Genomic DNA, 17,345 nt, shown 5'->3' with positions numbered 1-17,345 from the left:
TCATCTCTTCATATTCCAAAGCTCAGTCGATCTGAGGACAGAGCAGTGTATTTCTGTGCTGCCAGTGAAGCACAGTGCTGCACAAACCCTCTGTGTTTGACAAAAACCTTCTCTGATGAAACCAGTTACACAATCACAATCATTCACCTGCTGATAACACAAAGCAGAGACACACTGAACTCACATCAGCCAGCTGGTTCATCATGAGATCCTGGATTTGATGTTATTACTATCACATCCATGAGGGTGCAGTGTTTCTCCACAGATCTTAATGTGTGTTTTTTAACTATTTGGGAAAATGTGGAATTTAAATCACAAATATCTTGTCTTGAAAACAACAAAAAATGTAGACTTGATATATCTGGACTCACAACAATGTAAAATTTATGTCCTGCAGTCACATCAAAATTTAACACAGAAAGATTTACTAAAGAAAATTGTTCATTTGTTCTTCTTCTTGGGAATGAGAAAGTTAACAGTCTGTCATAAGGAGGGAGTATATCTTTAAAGGGGCATTTATACTCAGCCAGTGGTGAGTAGTGGTGATGGTGGTGGTTATAATGTCAAGAGGAGGAAACATTATGACACCACCCATGTACATGTTTATTTGCAGATGGGAGGTTTGTGCAAAGAGGAGGTTGGAAATAATCAGTAGAACTGCTGATACACTGCTAATCATAGCAACAGTAAAATTATTACCAAACAAAAGACAACATGATCATCCTTTTCCTACAAATTACTTTAAACATTGTTCTCTTTTCAGGTAATGTCATCAAATCTTTTATATTATACAGTGCTGATATTTAAGCTTTAGTGAACTTTGTGACATTACTGTATTCACCAGTGTTTATTCTTATATGGTGTGTTGTTTTTGTTGATGCCTTTTCTACAGGTTCCTCTCTCAGTGACCAAGTCTACCAGACTCCAGCTCACATGTACAACAAAACAGGAGAAACTGCTAAAATCGGCTGTTCACACAGTTTTGGGAGCTACAACCAGATCAACTGGTACAAGCAGTCAAACGGACAACTACTGTTCCTGGGATACATGTCAGGGACCACTGCTAACCCAGAGACTGGAATGGGTGTGAAGATCGAGGGGAATGCAAATAAAGACCAAACCTGCACATTAATAATTGAAGGACTGAGACTGAACAGCAGTGCAGTTTACTTCTGTGCTGCTAATTTCCACAGTGCTACATATCACTGCTCCTCAGTACAAAAACCTCCCTATCACAGTTCTTCATCTCTGTATCACAGCTCACAGCCTCTTTGCACCTGTGTTCCTTCCTGTCATAAGGAGGCAGTATATCTTTAATGGGACCTTTATACTCAGCCAGTGGCGTGTAGTGATGATGGTGGTGGTTATAATGTCAAGAGGAGGAAACATTATGACACCACCCACGTACATGTTTATTTGCAGATGGGAGGTTTGCGCAAAGAGGAGGTTGGAAATAATCAATAGAACTGCTGATACACTGTTAATCATAGCAACAGTAAAATTATTACCAAACAAAAGACAACATGATCATCCTTTTCCTACAAATTACTTTTAACATTATTCTGGTTTCAGGTAATGTATCAAAATTTTTAGACATTTCATTCAAGTTTTCAACAGCATCTGTTTCTAGTTTTATTCATGTTACGTTTACCAGTGTTTATTCTTATATGGTGTGTTGTATTTGTTGACACCTTTTCGACAGGTTCCTCTCTTAGTGACCAAGTCTACCAGACTCCAGCTCACATGTACAGCAAAATCGGAGAACAAGCCAAAATCAGCTGTTCACACAGTATTCAGAGCTACAACCAGATCCTCTGGTATAAGCAGTCAAATGGACAACTACAGTTCCTGTGATATCAATCAATCAATCAAACTATTTTTATTTATATAGCGCCATATCACAACAGAAGTCATCTCAAGGCACTTTTCACATTGAGCAGGTCAAGACCGTACTCTTTAATTTACAGAGACCCAACAATTCCCCCATGAGCAAGCACTTGGCGACAGCGGTAAGGAAAAACTCCCCTTTAACGGGTAGAAACCTCAAGTAGACCCCGGCTCTTGGTGGGCGGCCATCTGCTTTGACCGGTTGGGTTGAGAGAGAGAAAGAGAGAGGGAAAGGGGGAGGGGGGACAGAAGAAAAACAATCATAACAACAACAACAAGCACAAGCAGCAATAGCCAGGGAAGGATGCCATCAGGACTGTGAAGGACCGCGAAGGTTCGGCCCGGGACTCAGGTTTTCCTGTGAGATGAGAAAGCACAAAAAACTCTGGGGAAGAAGCAAAGTTAGTGACATGCATTGATGTTACATGAATGCATACAGATGGAGAGGAGGAGGAGGAGAGAGGAGCTCAGTGCATCATGGGAAGTCCCCCAGCAGTCTAGGCCTATAGCAGCATAACTAAGGGCTGATCCAAGGCGAGCCTCGTCGGCCCTAACTATAAGCTTTATCAAAAAGGAAAGTTTTAAGCCTACTCTTAAAGATAGAGAGGGTGTCTGCACCCCGGACTGAATCCGGTAGATGGTTCCATAGAAGAGGAGCCTGATAGCTGAAGGCTCTGCCTCCCATTCTACTTTTAAAGACTGTAGGGACCACCAGTAAGCCTGCATACTGGGAGCGCAGTGTTCTAGTGGGATAATACGGTATTATGAGCTCTTCAAGATATGATGGTACTTGACCATTAAGGGCTTTGTAAGTTAGGAGAAGGATTTTAAATTCTATTCTAGATTTTACAGGAAGCCAATGTAGTGAAGCTAAAATGGGAGAAATGTGGTCTCTTTTTCTAGTTTTAGTCAATACACGTGCAGCTGCATTCTGGACCAGCTGGAGAGTCTTTAGAGACTTGTTAGGGCAGCCTGATAATAAGGAATTGCAATAATCCAGCCTAGAAGTAACAAATGCGTGAACTAGTTTTTCTGCATCTTTTAGGGACAGGATGTGCCTGATTTTTGTGATATTACGTAAGTGAAAAAAGGCAGTCCTTGAAATTTGATTTATGTGGGAGTTAAAGGACATATCCTGATCAAAGATAACTCCCAGATTCCTTACGGTGGTGCTGGAGGCCAGGGTAATGCCATCCAGAGTAGCTATATCATTAGATAATGTGTTTTTAAGGTGTTTAGGGCCAAGCACAATAACTACAGTTTTATCTGAATTTAGTAGTAGAAAATTGCAGGTCATCCAGGTCTTTATGTCGTTAAGGCATGTTTGGAGTTTGTTTAACTGATTGGGTTCATCTGGCTTCACTGATAAATATAATTGGGAGTCATCTGCGTAACAATGAAAATTTATGGAGTGTTTCCTAATAATATTACCTAAAGGAAGCATATATAAGGTGAATAGAATTGGTCCAAGTATGTGTATTTAAACAAAGGAAATCCAGAGCCTGGTGTAGATGTGACGATGGAAGGGAGTGCCAGTAAAGACCAGACCTGCACATTGACAATTAAAGAACTCAACCTGAACAGCAGTGCAGTTTTCTTCTGTGCTGCTAGTTTACACAGTGCTACACATCACTGCTTCTCAGTACAAAAACCTCATCACCACAGTTTTTTTTATCTCTGTATTACAGCTCACAGCCTCTTTGCACCTGGAATAAACCACTCTAACCAATGTTGGTCTATCTTGTGAATGAGATCAGTGATTTTAATGGGAGGTCCTTTCTGTGGAGCAACGCCTTTAACTTCCCACCTCCCTTTATAAAAAACAGCCTCAGTCATTCAGCATGTTTACTGTGGCTGGATCTCATATTAAGAAGACCACTATGATGACTCAAAGCTCTCTTTCTCTTTCATACAGTACGTAAATGTTAATAAAGACATCTTTTTAGAATTTAACTGAAACAGTTTATTTAATATTAGATACTGATAAAATGTTAACATTTTTCATCACTGCTTCATATTATAAGTGCAGCCTCATCATTTTTTAAATGTGTTGGACTCATCACCACACATTATCAATTAGGCCTCCTCAGCTCGTCGGTGGGACTGATCTGAATGTAGGGGAACCTCCAGCAACATTTATATCCACACATCTACACGAAACTGACAATGTAGATTTTATACAGCAGTTTACAGTGTCAGAGAACGTCACACACTTCAATGACACACCCAGCTGCAACTCTTCATATCTCTGTTGTCTAACTACAGTACACTAACAGTCATATATGAGACTCCAGAACATGGACATCGTCAAACATGGTCTCCTCAGCTTATTGGTATGTTTTCTCTGGATAAAAGGTTAAATACAGTAAATCATGTCACTGCATTACTGTCTTAAACTTTTATTTAAATGATGAAAGCAAACGATGACAAATGTCATTGTTTGAGTTAAATTAATTAATCAATCAATTAGTGGTAACTTTTTCTGTTTTACACACAGGCCTAATTGATGGGAGTGATGTCACCCAGACCTCCATACTGTGGAAAAACAAGGATGAAGAAGCAACAATATACTGCAACCACACCAAGGGTGCTGGCTACATTCAGATGTACTGGTACAAACAGCTGCCAGGAGAAGCAATGAAACTCATTGTGTTCACAACACTCGGCAAAGAAAATCACAACTTTGGAAATTTCAGCAAAGAGAGACTCTCAGCCACTAAGCCTGACTTTGCTAGTGGGACATTCACAGTGAAGATAAAGGCTTGTATTTCTGTGCTGTCAGTGAAGCACAGTGATACAGATGCACTTGACAGCTGAACAAAAACCTCAGTGCACTGTTGGAACAACTGCTACCAACTCAATTTATCTCCTGTACTGTACATCTCTCTCTCCTGTACTGTAGGGGGACCTCGAGCACCACAAACACTCCCAGTTACACTCTGATGTGGAGTTTGATACAGCAGTTCACAGGACATCACACTGCAGAGACACTCCCACCTGCAACTCTTTATATCTCTGCTGTAACGTCACACTTCTCATCACACAGACTGACGGTGACTCTGGTCTCTAAGTTCATTTTGCTCAGAACACAATAATGATCACAGCTGGTCTGATTAAACTCTCTGCAGCTCTGCTCTGTATTGTAGGTACGGTACATCATTGTGGTTACTAAATGAGAGAAAAAATGATCACTTTTACTTCTTCCAACTTGTGGAAGATTTAAATTCATGTTAATGATTGTATGTTGAACATTCTGCCTGTATGCAGAGGAGTTATTGTTGGTCTTGTAACATGACATGCAATTGTTGACCCCGACAGGTCTAATTGATGGGAGTGATGTCACCCAGACCCCTCTGCTGTGGAGCAAAGAGGGTCAGTCTGCCACAATGAACTGCAGTCACACTAAGACTGCTAATTTTAACCAGATGTACTGGTACAGACAGCTACCAAGAGAAACAATGAAACTCATTGTGTTCACAGCATTCGGCAGAGAAAATCATGACTTTGAAAATTTCAGCAAAGAGAGATTCTCAGCCACTAAGCCTGATGCTGCTAGTGGGACATTCACAGTGAAGAATCTGGAACCAGGAGATAAAGGCTTGTATTTCTGTGCTGTCAGTGAAGCACAGTGATACAGATGCACTTGACAGCTGAACAAAAACCTCAGTGCACTGTTGGAACAACTGCTACCAACTCAATTTATCTCCTGTACTGTACATCTCTCTCTCCTGTACTGTAGGGGGACCTCGAGCACCACAAACACTCCCAGTTACACTTTGATTCATCACGTGGATTACACAGCAGCTAACAGCATCAGAGAACATCAACTATGAAACACCCGCCTGGAACCTTTTAGATCTCTGTAACTACACTGACAGTTAGATTAGACCTCTTTCAGTCTCTGACTTCTACAACATGGACATCATCAAACATGGTTTCCTAAGCTTGTTAACACTTCTGCTCTGGATAAAAGGTGAGATCAACCCACTACATTATAGCCTTTAACCTTTATTATTACGTCTAACAAGCAATTGTTGAACATATATTTAATGGTCTACTAGTCTATAGGGCTACTGTATGTGAGTTAAAATGTTCACTGGTGCTAACTTTTACTGTTTCACACACAGGCCTAATTGATGGGAGTGATGTCACCCAGACCTCCATACTGTGGAAAAACAAGGATGAAGAAGCAACAATATACTGCAACCACACCAAGGGTGCTGGCTACAACCAGATGTACTGGTACAAACAGCTGCCAGGAGAAGCAATGAAACTCATTGTGTTCACTGTTGCAAACAGCAAACCTGACTTTGAACCAGACTTCAGAGATGAGAGATTCTCAGCCACTAAGCATGACTTTGCTAGTGGGACATTCACGGTGAAGAATCTGGAACCAGGAGATAAAGGCTTGTATTTCTGTGCTGTGAGTCAACACAGTGATACAGATGCACTTGACAGCTGAACAAAAACCTCAGCAGGCTGTTACCAACTGTATTTATCTGCTGTACTGTAGGGGGACCTCAAGTACAACACACAACAACTCACAATAAAGCCACACTCCCACCTGTAACTTACAACACAGAAATAAACTCTGTTGTAACGTCACACCTTCCATCACACAGACTGAGTGTCTCTCATTTTCATTTTACTCAGAACACAATAATGATCCCAGCTGGTCTGATCAAACTCTCTGCAGCTCTGCTCTGTATTGTAGGTACTGTACATCATGAGGCCAAGGATTGAAAGGAGAAGCTGTCACTTTAGCTTTAAAGACATAATGATGATTTTATGTTCTGACTGCATACAGAGGACTCACTGGTGGTTCTGTAACACTTTTTTTTTTTTACCTCCACAGGTCTAATTAATGGGAGTGATGTCACACTGATCCCTCTGCTGTGGAGGAACGTGAGTCAGTCTGCAACAATAAACTGCAGTCACACTAAGGGCAGTTCATATTTGTACATGTACTGGTACAGACAGCAGCCAGGAGAAAGGATGAAGCAAAACGTTTTCATGACCCCAAATCCCACACATACATATGAAAGTGACTTCAGTGAGGCCAAATTTCCAGCAAAGAAGAACGATTGTCAGACTGAAACCACAAGACTGAGTTACTGTATTCACAATCATTACAAACACTGTAACAACATATAAACTGAAAAAGATGAAAATCACTTCAACATCAGATTAGAGAGGAGAAAGGAATAAAGAGCATTTTAAAGACCAAGAATTAATGAGAAGACAGATAATTCGGATATAAAAGGGACATGAAAATACTGAAACAGGGAACACAAGAAACTCCAAGCAGCTGTGCTCAACAAATGTTTACATTTCAAAACATTTGATAACAAGAAAATATACAATAAATTATATTACTGTACACCTAGGTTTTTAGTATTATGTTCATTATTTATTGATTGATTCCTTATTCTTTTCACTTCATCATTTGTTTAAAATACATGTCAGAATAGTGAAAATACACCCACCACCAATAACAGAGCAAAGTGAACATCTTTGAATTGCTTGTTTGATCCAACCAGCTGGAACCAGCGAATGTTTGGTGTTTTAGCTTAATATATGATTTCACTATCAGAATAGGAGTTGATTAATTGTCTGCCAATCGATTAACACCATATAAAATACATTGTCAAAAGGCAGGTGATCCACAAATTGAAGTTTTACATCACAGTATGAGAGCAACCAGAAACTTGCTCACATAATCCAAATCTCTGTCTCCTCCCCTCTGACTTTGTCCCTCAACATCTGTTCAGTCTGTCAGTCAAGGTGGAGACAAAGAGGAGGACATCATGATCAGAAACCTCAACAGCATCACTCTGCTGCTTCTCTCACTTTCCTGTAGGTTGGAATTCAAACTGTTTTGTAAAAGATAAATATTTCATAACAATTTCTGTTTTCTTAATGTTTTTTTCTTTCTTAAATGCAGGTTGTTTGCTGAGCACTGAAGTCCTTCAAGTTCCATCATCAATATTAGGAACATAGACTATATATAAAGATGGACGCCATGACAGCTCCCCAGACGTGAAGCCAAAATATCTCGATCGCCCCCTGGTGGCTGGCTGCAGTATAGGTTATAAGTCCCGCCCCCTCCATGTTAGTGGAAGGGACATGAGCCAAACTAAAAAAAATCAAGCTACACGTCAAATAAATTTTTCCCAAAGATGGTTTCTGTCATTTCAGGTAGTTCTTATCATGCTGATGTTTGTCCAAGTGCTCATTTTTCTTACAAGTTTGTTTTTAATTAGTTATTTGATGATATAGAAAGGGGGAATGACATCATGATTGACAGCTGCGACAACCACTCTCAAACCTCCGTCAGGCCGCGGAACAGCTGAGGGGGCATGTTCTGTGCATGGATGCATAAAGAAAAATCTTAGAGAGTTCATCTATGGTTCTGTGGGCCGTCATCCCGCCACCCGACTCTACTGCGCAGACTTTGGCACCAAACGACGTCACACAAGCAAGATGGCAGCTCCAGAACAGGAGATATTTTGGCTTCACTTTTGCATAGTGGTAGAGAGTGGAGACGCGTCGTCCATATTTATATACAGTCTATGACAGTTCAGAGACAATCAACTGCAGCCATTCAATCAGTGAATACTATACAATATTGTGGTATCAGCAGTCGACGGGAAACTCTAACCTTAAACTCACTGGATATATTCAGTATACTAACCCAACCATTGAGGACCAATTCAAACAACATTTCAATGTGATAATGTCATAATGTGAGTGGTGATGGTAGAAGTCTGTCATCTCTTCATATTCCAAAGCTGAGTCAATCTGAGGACAGAGCAGCGTATTTCTGTGCTGCCAGTGAAGCACAGTGCTGCACAAAATCTCTGTCTTTGACAAAAACCTTCTCTGATGAAACCAGTTACACAATCACAATCATTCACCTGCTGATAACACAAAGCAGAGACACACTGAACGACTCACATTAGTCAGCTGGTTCATCATGAGATCCTGGATTTGATGCTATTACTATTACATAATAATGCAGCATTTAACAATAATATAAATAATTAATAATGTAGACTTGATATATCTGGACTCACAACATTGTAAAATATATGTCCTGCAGTCATATCAGAATGACACACAGAAAGATTTACTAAAGAAATAGTTAATTTTTTTCTTGGTCTTGGGAATGAGAAAGTTAACAGTCTGTCATAAGGAGGCAGTATATCTTTAACGGGAGCTTTATACTCAGCCAGTGGTGTGTAGTGGTGATGGTGGTGGTTGTAATGTCAAGAGGAGGAAACATTATGACACCACCCACGTACAAGTTTATTTGCAGATGGGAGGTTTGTGCAAAGAGGAGGTTGGAAATAATCAGTAGAACTGCTGATACACTGCTAATCATAGCAACAGTAAAATTATTACCAAACAAAAGACAACACGATCATCCTTTTCCTACAAATTACTTTTAACATTATTCTGGTTTCAGGTAATGTATCAAAATTTTTAGACATTTCATTCAAGTTTTCAACAGCATCTGTTTCTAGTTTTATTTATGTTACATTACTGGATTTACCAGTGTTTATTCTTATATGGTGTGTTGTTTTTGTTGACACCCTTTCGACAGGTTCCACTCCGAGTGACCAAGTCTACCAGACTCCAGCTCACATGTACAACAACACAGGAGAAACCGCCAAAATCAGCTGTTTACACAGTATTCAGAGCTACGACAAGATCCTCTGGTATAAGCAATTCAACAAACAGCTACAGTTCCTGGGATATGTGTATTCTAACAAAGGATATCCAGAGTCTGATGTGGATGTGACAATGGAAGGTGGCGCAGATAAAGGCCAGACCTGCACATTAACAATTAAAGAACTCACCCTGAACAGCAGTGCAGTTTACTTCTGTGCTGCTAGTTTACACGGTGCTACATATCACTGCTCCTCCGTACAAAAACCTCCTCATCACACATATTTTAATCTCTGTATTACAGCTCACAGCCTCTTCGCACCTGTATTAACCTATTCTAACCAATGTTGGTCTTCCGTCTCACCAGGATCAGATATTAACAGGAAGTTCCTGATGTGAAGCTATGTAATACTTACTGTATCATGCATCTCATTTCAACAGGATCATTACACTTCAGTGTTGCTGATGACTGTCAATAGTTTCATAGTATTAACTTTTAATGGTGCCGTAAATAAGCATTAAAAGCAGGATTGTCTCGTTATCTAAATTCAAAACACATTACTTAATATACAGACTTTTTTTTAAATACGCAGACTAATTAAGTAGGCAACAACCACTTCAGTGTCCCCTAGTGCAGTGGTTCTCAAAGTGGGGTCCGGGGACCCCAAGGCATCCTTGACGGGGTTAATGGGGGTCCCAAGTAAAAAGGGGAATAATTAAATTTCAACTATAATTCGATCCATAAGTAACTTAATGACAGAATCTATTTTGTTCATGGATTTCATACACTTTCTGTACCAAAACATCTAAAAGCAAAAATCCTGTCCGATGGGGGACCTTAGGACAAATTCTTATCAAATGGGGATCTGTGGTCTGATTTGTGTCAGTTTAGGAGTCCTTGTTGTGAAAAAGTTAGAGAACCACTGCCCTAGTGCTATTTAAGGTGTTTTCTTTACTAATACTGGTAAATACTGGAGTAAAATTTTATTTTTTTAAATTATGAACTGTGAAACACAAACACTTTTTTTGTAGTTTTTTATTATGAAATTCCTTCATATGCTAATACATCTGTAATGTCTACGATCCAGATGGATTGGGCGTTTTAATAACAAGAATATTGCATTTAACAGCAGATTGTTATTCACATTTATAGTTTTTAACTTTAATGTTAAGTTTAAACATTAATTGTAGTTACAACATGGGACAAAATTCATACTCACTGCTAAACTTTCCACAAACTAACATCTTGTATTGCATTATTAAACAAAAGATTGCATTTGCTAGTTAAACCTTTTACAAATGGGCTGTTGTGTATAAACGTTTGAGGGATTATTACAAGTCTTTGTTTTCATGTTTCCTTTGCTGTGGTGACAGTATAACCAGTAGAATGTACTGGTAGATGAAATGACGGTTTTCAGGTTTTCATGTTTTACAGGGGAGAATGTACGATAGCCCCACCCACCTTAAAAAATTTGTTTGTCTTTCTGATAACTGAGAAATAATCAGCATACCAGCATACACTGTGATGAGAACACAGTAGCCATCACTAGACTGATCTCACATTTGGTCTGAATACATGATGATCATTTTCTTGTGCATAATCTTTGATGTTATTCTGGTTTCGGGTAATGTAATCATATCTTTATATTATATAGTGCTGCTATTTTAGCTTTGTTACATTACTGGATTTACCAGTGTTTATTCTTACATGATCTGTGGTATTTGTTGACGCCTTTTCTACAGGTTCCTCTCTCAGTGACCAAGTCTACTAAACTCCAGCTCACATGTACCGCCAAAATCAGCTGTTCACACAGTATTGACAACTACAATCGAATCCTCTGGTACAAGCAATTCAACAAACAGCTACAGCTCTTGGGATATATGGATTTTAACAAAGGAAGTCCAGAACCTGGTGTGAATGTGACGATAGAAGGGAGTATGAGCAGCTGAACAAAAACTGCGTCACAATAAATTTGCTGATTTTTTAAAATCCTGACTTTTATATCTGTCCTGTAGGTGGAGCTGGAGCTCCAGAAATACTCAACACATGTAACACTGTGAAACTTATGAAGCTGCTTTTGAGGGGAAGGTGTTAGGTGTCTTTAGTAACTGTTGTATAACTAAAGAGCTTAGAGTCACTCAGTGTTCACTGTTCATTCAGAAAACAAGTCAACATGCTCACATTATTCTTTTTTTCTTGGCTCCTTGGTAATCACTTTTACAATTCAGGAATACCTCTTCACCTATAGTTTCTACATTGTTCACTCATGTTTTCTTTCTTTAGGTGTTTGTCTGGCTGTTGAAGTCTACCAGAGTCCTTCAGCTCTACTCAGAAAACCTGGAGACAAAGTCCAGCTGGTCTGCAGTCATGAAAAAACTGACTACAGACTCATGCAGTGGTACCAGAAATCCCCCGGAGACCGAGCTCTGAAACGCATCGGACATGTGTATCAAAAGAGCATAGAGCACGAGGAGCCTTTCAGAGAACATTTTAATATCACTGGAGACATGAGTGGAGACACAGCAAAGAACAGTTCTCTGTTTATAACCAACCTAAAGACACCTGAGCACACTGCAGTGTACTACTGTGCAGCTAGCTATGCACACTGACTACAGATCCTCTCTGCTTCATACAAAAACTCTGAAACAACTTTTATCAACTATAATGCTTTTGAATGGGAACTTGAACAGACTCCTCCCAGCCAGCTGCGTTTCCTTTCAGGCTTTCATCTTTGCCAGCTAATGTACAGTGATGGCGTTTCATCACTTCCTTCTCCTTTTCAAACTTCAGTCAGCCCCAATAAGTCATCAGTTGGATTTCTGTTGCAAATGGTGACAGTGATATCTGATGTCAGATCCCAGAAACTTGAATCCATAAAACTCTAAAAGGCTTTTAAAAATGTTTTTTGTTGAGGATGTCAAAATGATCTGCTTTCTAGTCTTCTGTTGTCTGGCAGGTAATAACTTGAAGCATTACTTTCTTTGGATATGTCATTAGTGTAATTTATCATAAATCACAATGTAAATAAGTTCTCTATTTTTGTTTTGTGTCCAGGTGGTTGTCTGGGTGTTCAGGTCCATCAGTCTCCCTCGGATCTCATCACAAAAACTGCTGAAAAAGTGCAGATTTTCTGCAGTCATGATAAAACTGACTACAGAGTGATGCTCTGGTACCAGCGGTCACCTGGAGACACAGCTATGAAACTCATTGGATACTTGAATGTAGCAGATGTCACAATGGAAAAGACATATAAAGAACATTTCAATATAACTGGAGATTTGAGTGGAAATACAGCAAAGACTGGCTCTCTTTTAGTTCCCACACCTGGACAACAGCACAGTGCAGTGTACTACTGTGCAGCCAGAGAAGCACGCTGACATAAATCCCCTCTGAACTTTACAAAAACTCCACATAAACTGCTCCCAGACACCTGCTGTTGTGGTTGTATTTTGGTTTGATGTAATCATATCTTCATTACAGTAGCTAATGCAACTGTTTCCATTTCTATGTTATTGGTTTATTCTCGTTTAACCAGATGAGCCATTGCAGTACAATTTGTAATAATTTCTAGTGAAATCTATAAAAAGACTAAATGTCTTATGCGGGAGACTCAGGGGAAAGGAGGAGCATAGATATCAGTTTCATATGCAACTAAATGAAGCCACTCCTCTCTACATTTCATTTGTTTATTCAGTTTAGTGAGAACTAACTAACAGAGATCCTGTCATAACTAAAATACTGTATCTCACCAGGTAACAACTGCTTCATTGTGAAATAAAATGTATTGTATTTATTTTCACATAGTAAAATGAATAATCTGTCCAACTCTGCTTATAGCATGCTGTTCTCTGGTAGTTGTGGTCCATCAGTCTCCCTCTGCTCTCTCTGAGGCAGATCTGCTTTAAACTAATCAACTAAACACCATCCTTCATCATCTGTCTTGAAAAGACCTTCGTCAGCCATTTGAAGTCAAGCTTCACTTCCTCCTCATGTCTCCTTTTGTTCCCATTTTCAGTCCAGTCATATAGCCAGAGTGGTCTTTTCATAACCTTCATCATTATTATTATTGTATCCTTTTTAAACAGAGAATTTAAACTTCATGGGACAAAGAATTAAAATGATTAGTTTTCGACTCTCTCATCATATTATAGGTAATGAGGTTTGTTCTCTGGATTAACAAGTTTATACTTTGTTTTTTTGTTCAAGCAGATAAACCCTGAGTTTGTTTCTTTTGTAGGTTTCTCTGGGGGTTCAGATCCATCAGTCTCCCTCTGCTGTCATCTGAACAGCTGGTGAAAAGGTGTAACTTTATTGCACCCATAAACAAACTGACAACAGAGTGATGCTGTGGTACCAGAAGTCTCCTGGACACACAGCTCTGAAACTCATTGGATATGGACTGTTTCAGGATGACAATGTATAAGAACAACTTAGGAAATATTTCAAATTAGATGGAGATTTGAGTCGAAACAAAAAAGGTTCACTCTCATTATTTTGTTTCTTTTCATAAGGTGGCAGCATGTCTGTGTGGTTGTTCAGGAAGAGGACGGTGCATTATGGCACCACCCACCAAAATATTCCTAAAGAGGGTTTACCCAGAAATAGCAGAGTGAATAATCAGTAGAACAGAACTGCATGAACGGTGATAAAAACACAGGACCGAGAACAACAATGTTTTTAAATTTAGTAATAGAAGACATAGTTTTCTTCTGCGTAACCTTTTATGTCATACTGGTTTCAGGTAAAGTAACAAATTCTGTTCACAGGTTATCATCCAAAACTCCTGCAGAGCGTTCTTTTACTTTCACATTTATTTACTCACCCTCATACCCAAAGACTGTATATTATTGTGCATTTTTTGTGGATCCTTTTTCTACAGGTTCCTCTCTCAGTGACCAAGTCCACCAGACTCCAGCTCACATGTACAACAAAACAGGAGAAACTGCCAAAATCAGCTGTTCACACAGTATTCAGAGCTACAACCAGATCCTCTGGTACAAACAACTAGAGGACAGACAGCTACAGTACCTGGGATACATGTTAAGAAAAAATGGAAATCCAGAGCCTGGTGTGGATGTGATGATGGAAGGGAGTGCGGAGAAAGAACAGACCTGCACATTAACAATTACAAGACTCGCCCTGAACAGCAGTGCAGTTTACTTCTGTGCTGCTAGTTTCCACAGTGCTACATATCACTGCTCCTCAGTACAAAAACCTCCCCATCACAGTTTTTCGTCTCCGTATTACAGCTCACAGCCTCTTTGCACCTGTGTTTCTTCTTATCACAAGGAGGCAGTATATCTTTAATGGGACCTTTATACTCAGCCAGTGGTGTGTAGTGGTGATGGTGGTGGTTATAATGTCAAGAGGAGGAAACATTATGACACCACCCACGTACATGTTTATTTGAAGATGGGAGGTTTGTGCAAAGAGGAGGTTGGAAATTATCAGCAGAACTGCTGATACACTGCTAATCATAGCAACAGTACAATTATTACCAAACAAAAGACAACATGATCATCCTTTTCCTACAAATTACTTTCAATTTCATTTTACCAGCAGTCATCTGGAGACACAGCTATGAAACTCATTGGATACTTGAATGTAGCAGATGTCACAATGGAAAAGACATATAAAGAACAGTTCGATAACACTGGAGATTTGAGTGGCACTACAGCAAAGAATGGCTCTCTTTTAGTTCCAACAATTGGACAACAGCACAGTGCAGTGTACTACTGTGCAGCCAGAGAAGCACGCTAACAAAAATCCCCTCTGAACTTTACAAAAACTCCACATAGTATTTTATCATTGGTGGTTTGGAGTAAGACGAGGAATAACCTGCTCCCAGACACCTGCTGTTGAGGTTGTATTTTGATTTGATGTAATCATATCATCATCACAGTAGCTAATGCAGCTGCGTTTCTTTCTTATTGGTTTCTTCTCCTTTTACCAGGCAAGCCATCGCAGAACAGTTTCTAATACATAATGAAAATGAAAACATTTTTGTGGGGGAATCAGTTGAAAGGAAGATATATATAGATATCAGTTAGATATGGAAGTAAATTAAGCCACTCCTCCTTTCTACATCACATTTGTTTACTCTTTAAATGTGACACTAACACCAAAGACTCTTTCATAACTTTTTCATCCACGACCTTCCAGTAACTCCATGATGATTAGATTTCTCTTCTGCTATTTACTCACAGGTAACAACTGCTTCATTGTGAAATAAATATTGTATTGCATTGCATTGCATTTACTTTCACATCCTAAATCAATGATCTGTCCAACTCTGCTTACAGCAGGTTTTTTGTTGAAGTTCAGATCCATCAGTCTTCCTCTGCTCTCATCAAAGAGGCTGGTGATGATGTGCAGCTTGTCTGCACCCATGAACAAACTGACTACACAGTGATGCTGTGGTACCAGCAACCATCTGGAGAAAAGGCTCTAAAACTCATTGGATATGTGGAATATAGCAGAATAAGCTATGAAGAGTTATATGACAGACATTTCAATATCACTGGAGATTTGAGTGGAAATACAGCAAAGAACAATATGCATGTTGAGACAGATCTCTTTTTAACAAGACAAAAACTAAACACCATCCTTTATCAGCTAAGTCTTGAAAACACCTTTCGCAGGAGACACAGCCTTAAAGCTGATCGCCTACATGCGATATAAAAACCCCAAAGTTGAGTCGCCATTTAACAGCAGCTTCAATGTGAGTGGAGATGGAGAGAAAACAGCTTATCTTCACATCCTGAACCTGAGACACCCTGAAGACAGCAGAGAATATTTTGGTGCAGCTTGTATGCACAGTAATAAAGACAATGACTCCCTCATACAAAAACCTCCATAATGATCCAGCAGATAACAGCACACCAACAGTAAAGCACTAAAACCACCAACTAAAAAACTCTTCATTACTGTCAACTGGTTCAGTATAATGTTATTTGTTCCTTTTATTTCACAGAATTGTATACATTTACTAAATAAAAGAAAATTATGAATACAATTATGATAAAGATCATAATCACATTTACTGAATATGATAGTAATGTAATATACAGCACAGTGAACATTTCAGAGTGGTTTAATTGATAAAAAAAGATCAGGATAATTTGTACTGACTGATTGGTAGTGATGCCATGACTCTTCTCAGTCATAGATTTATGTGATCTTACTGTCCAGCTCTCTCCACTGTGCAGATAAAGTCACATGGATATATTGACTTATTTCAGTCATTATAAACGCGACCCCCACATTTTGTTTACCTGAAACAACATGTCCCCAACGTTCTTAAGCTATTTTAAGTCAGGGCTTTTTAATGCCCACTTAACCATAAATGTGAAAAGAAAGAAAATGCTCATCCAGGTCATTTTTTGAAACACCCACATGGGCCAATTTCAATATCACTGAAAAACAACCTATTTTAAGTATGAGGGCTTGTTGAAATGTCTAGATGATGATCTAGAAAATTGATCCAATTTCATCTGATCAAGTCTGCAGAAACTCAGTTGATTATAATCAAGAACGCAAAATACAGTACAGCAGGATACTGGAGATTCAACCGCTAGGTGGAGACACAGCACATGACATGCAGCTTTTATCAAGAGAATGTGGTGATGAATTAACCAACACAGACACAACGCCCTCCCTATTTACCCTGAGCCTTATTTTTCTCAGGGCAATACTTTTTCTCACATCAGTGCTTGACAATGTCTTCATCTGTGCACACATTTGCTTTTCTCTTCATCTGTTTTTATTGTAAGATCTGAAAACTATC

At 39.2% G+C, this 17,345-nt stretch overlaps 2 gene segments (V, D, J or C); both read left to right on the top strand.

The window, feature by feature from the left end:
- Positions 1 to 17,345, top strand: part of LOC137199800 (T cell receptor beta chain MC.7.G5-like) — a 90,962-nt gene that overhangs the window by 59,161 nt on the left and 14,456 nt on the right.
- On the top strand, positions 1,639 to 3,839 carry LOC137199418 (Ig kappa chain V region BS-5-like). The segment is given in 2 exon segments: positions 1,639 to 1,850; positions 3,349 to 3,839. Coding segments are annotated over 2 exon segments (498 nt in total).

The sequence above is a fragment of the Thunnus thynnus genome, chromosome 16 (assembly GCF_963924715.1).
Source record: "Thunnus thynnus chromosome 16, fThuThy2.1, whole genome shotgun sequence".
In the NCBI taxonomy this organism is placed as follows: Eukaryota; Metazoa; Chordata; class Actinopteri; order Scombriformes; family Scombridae; genus Thunnus; species Thunnus thynnus.
The sequence above is the reverse complement of the archived record's forward strand: the minus strand, read 5'-3'. Positions and strand labels throughout refer to the sequence as shown.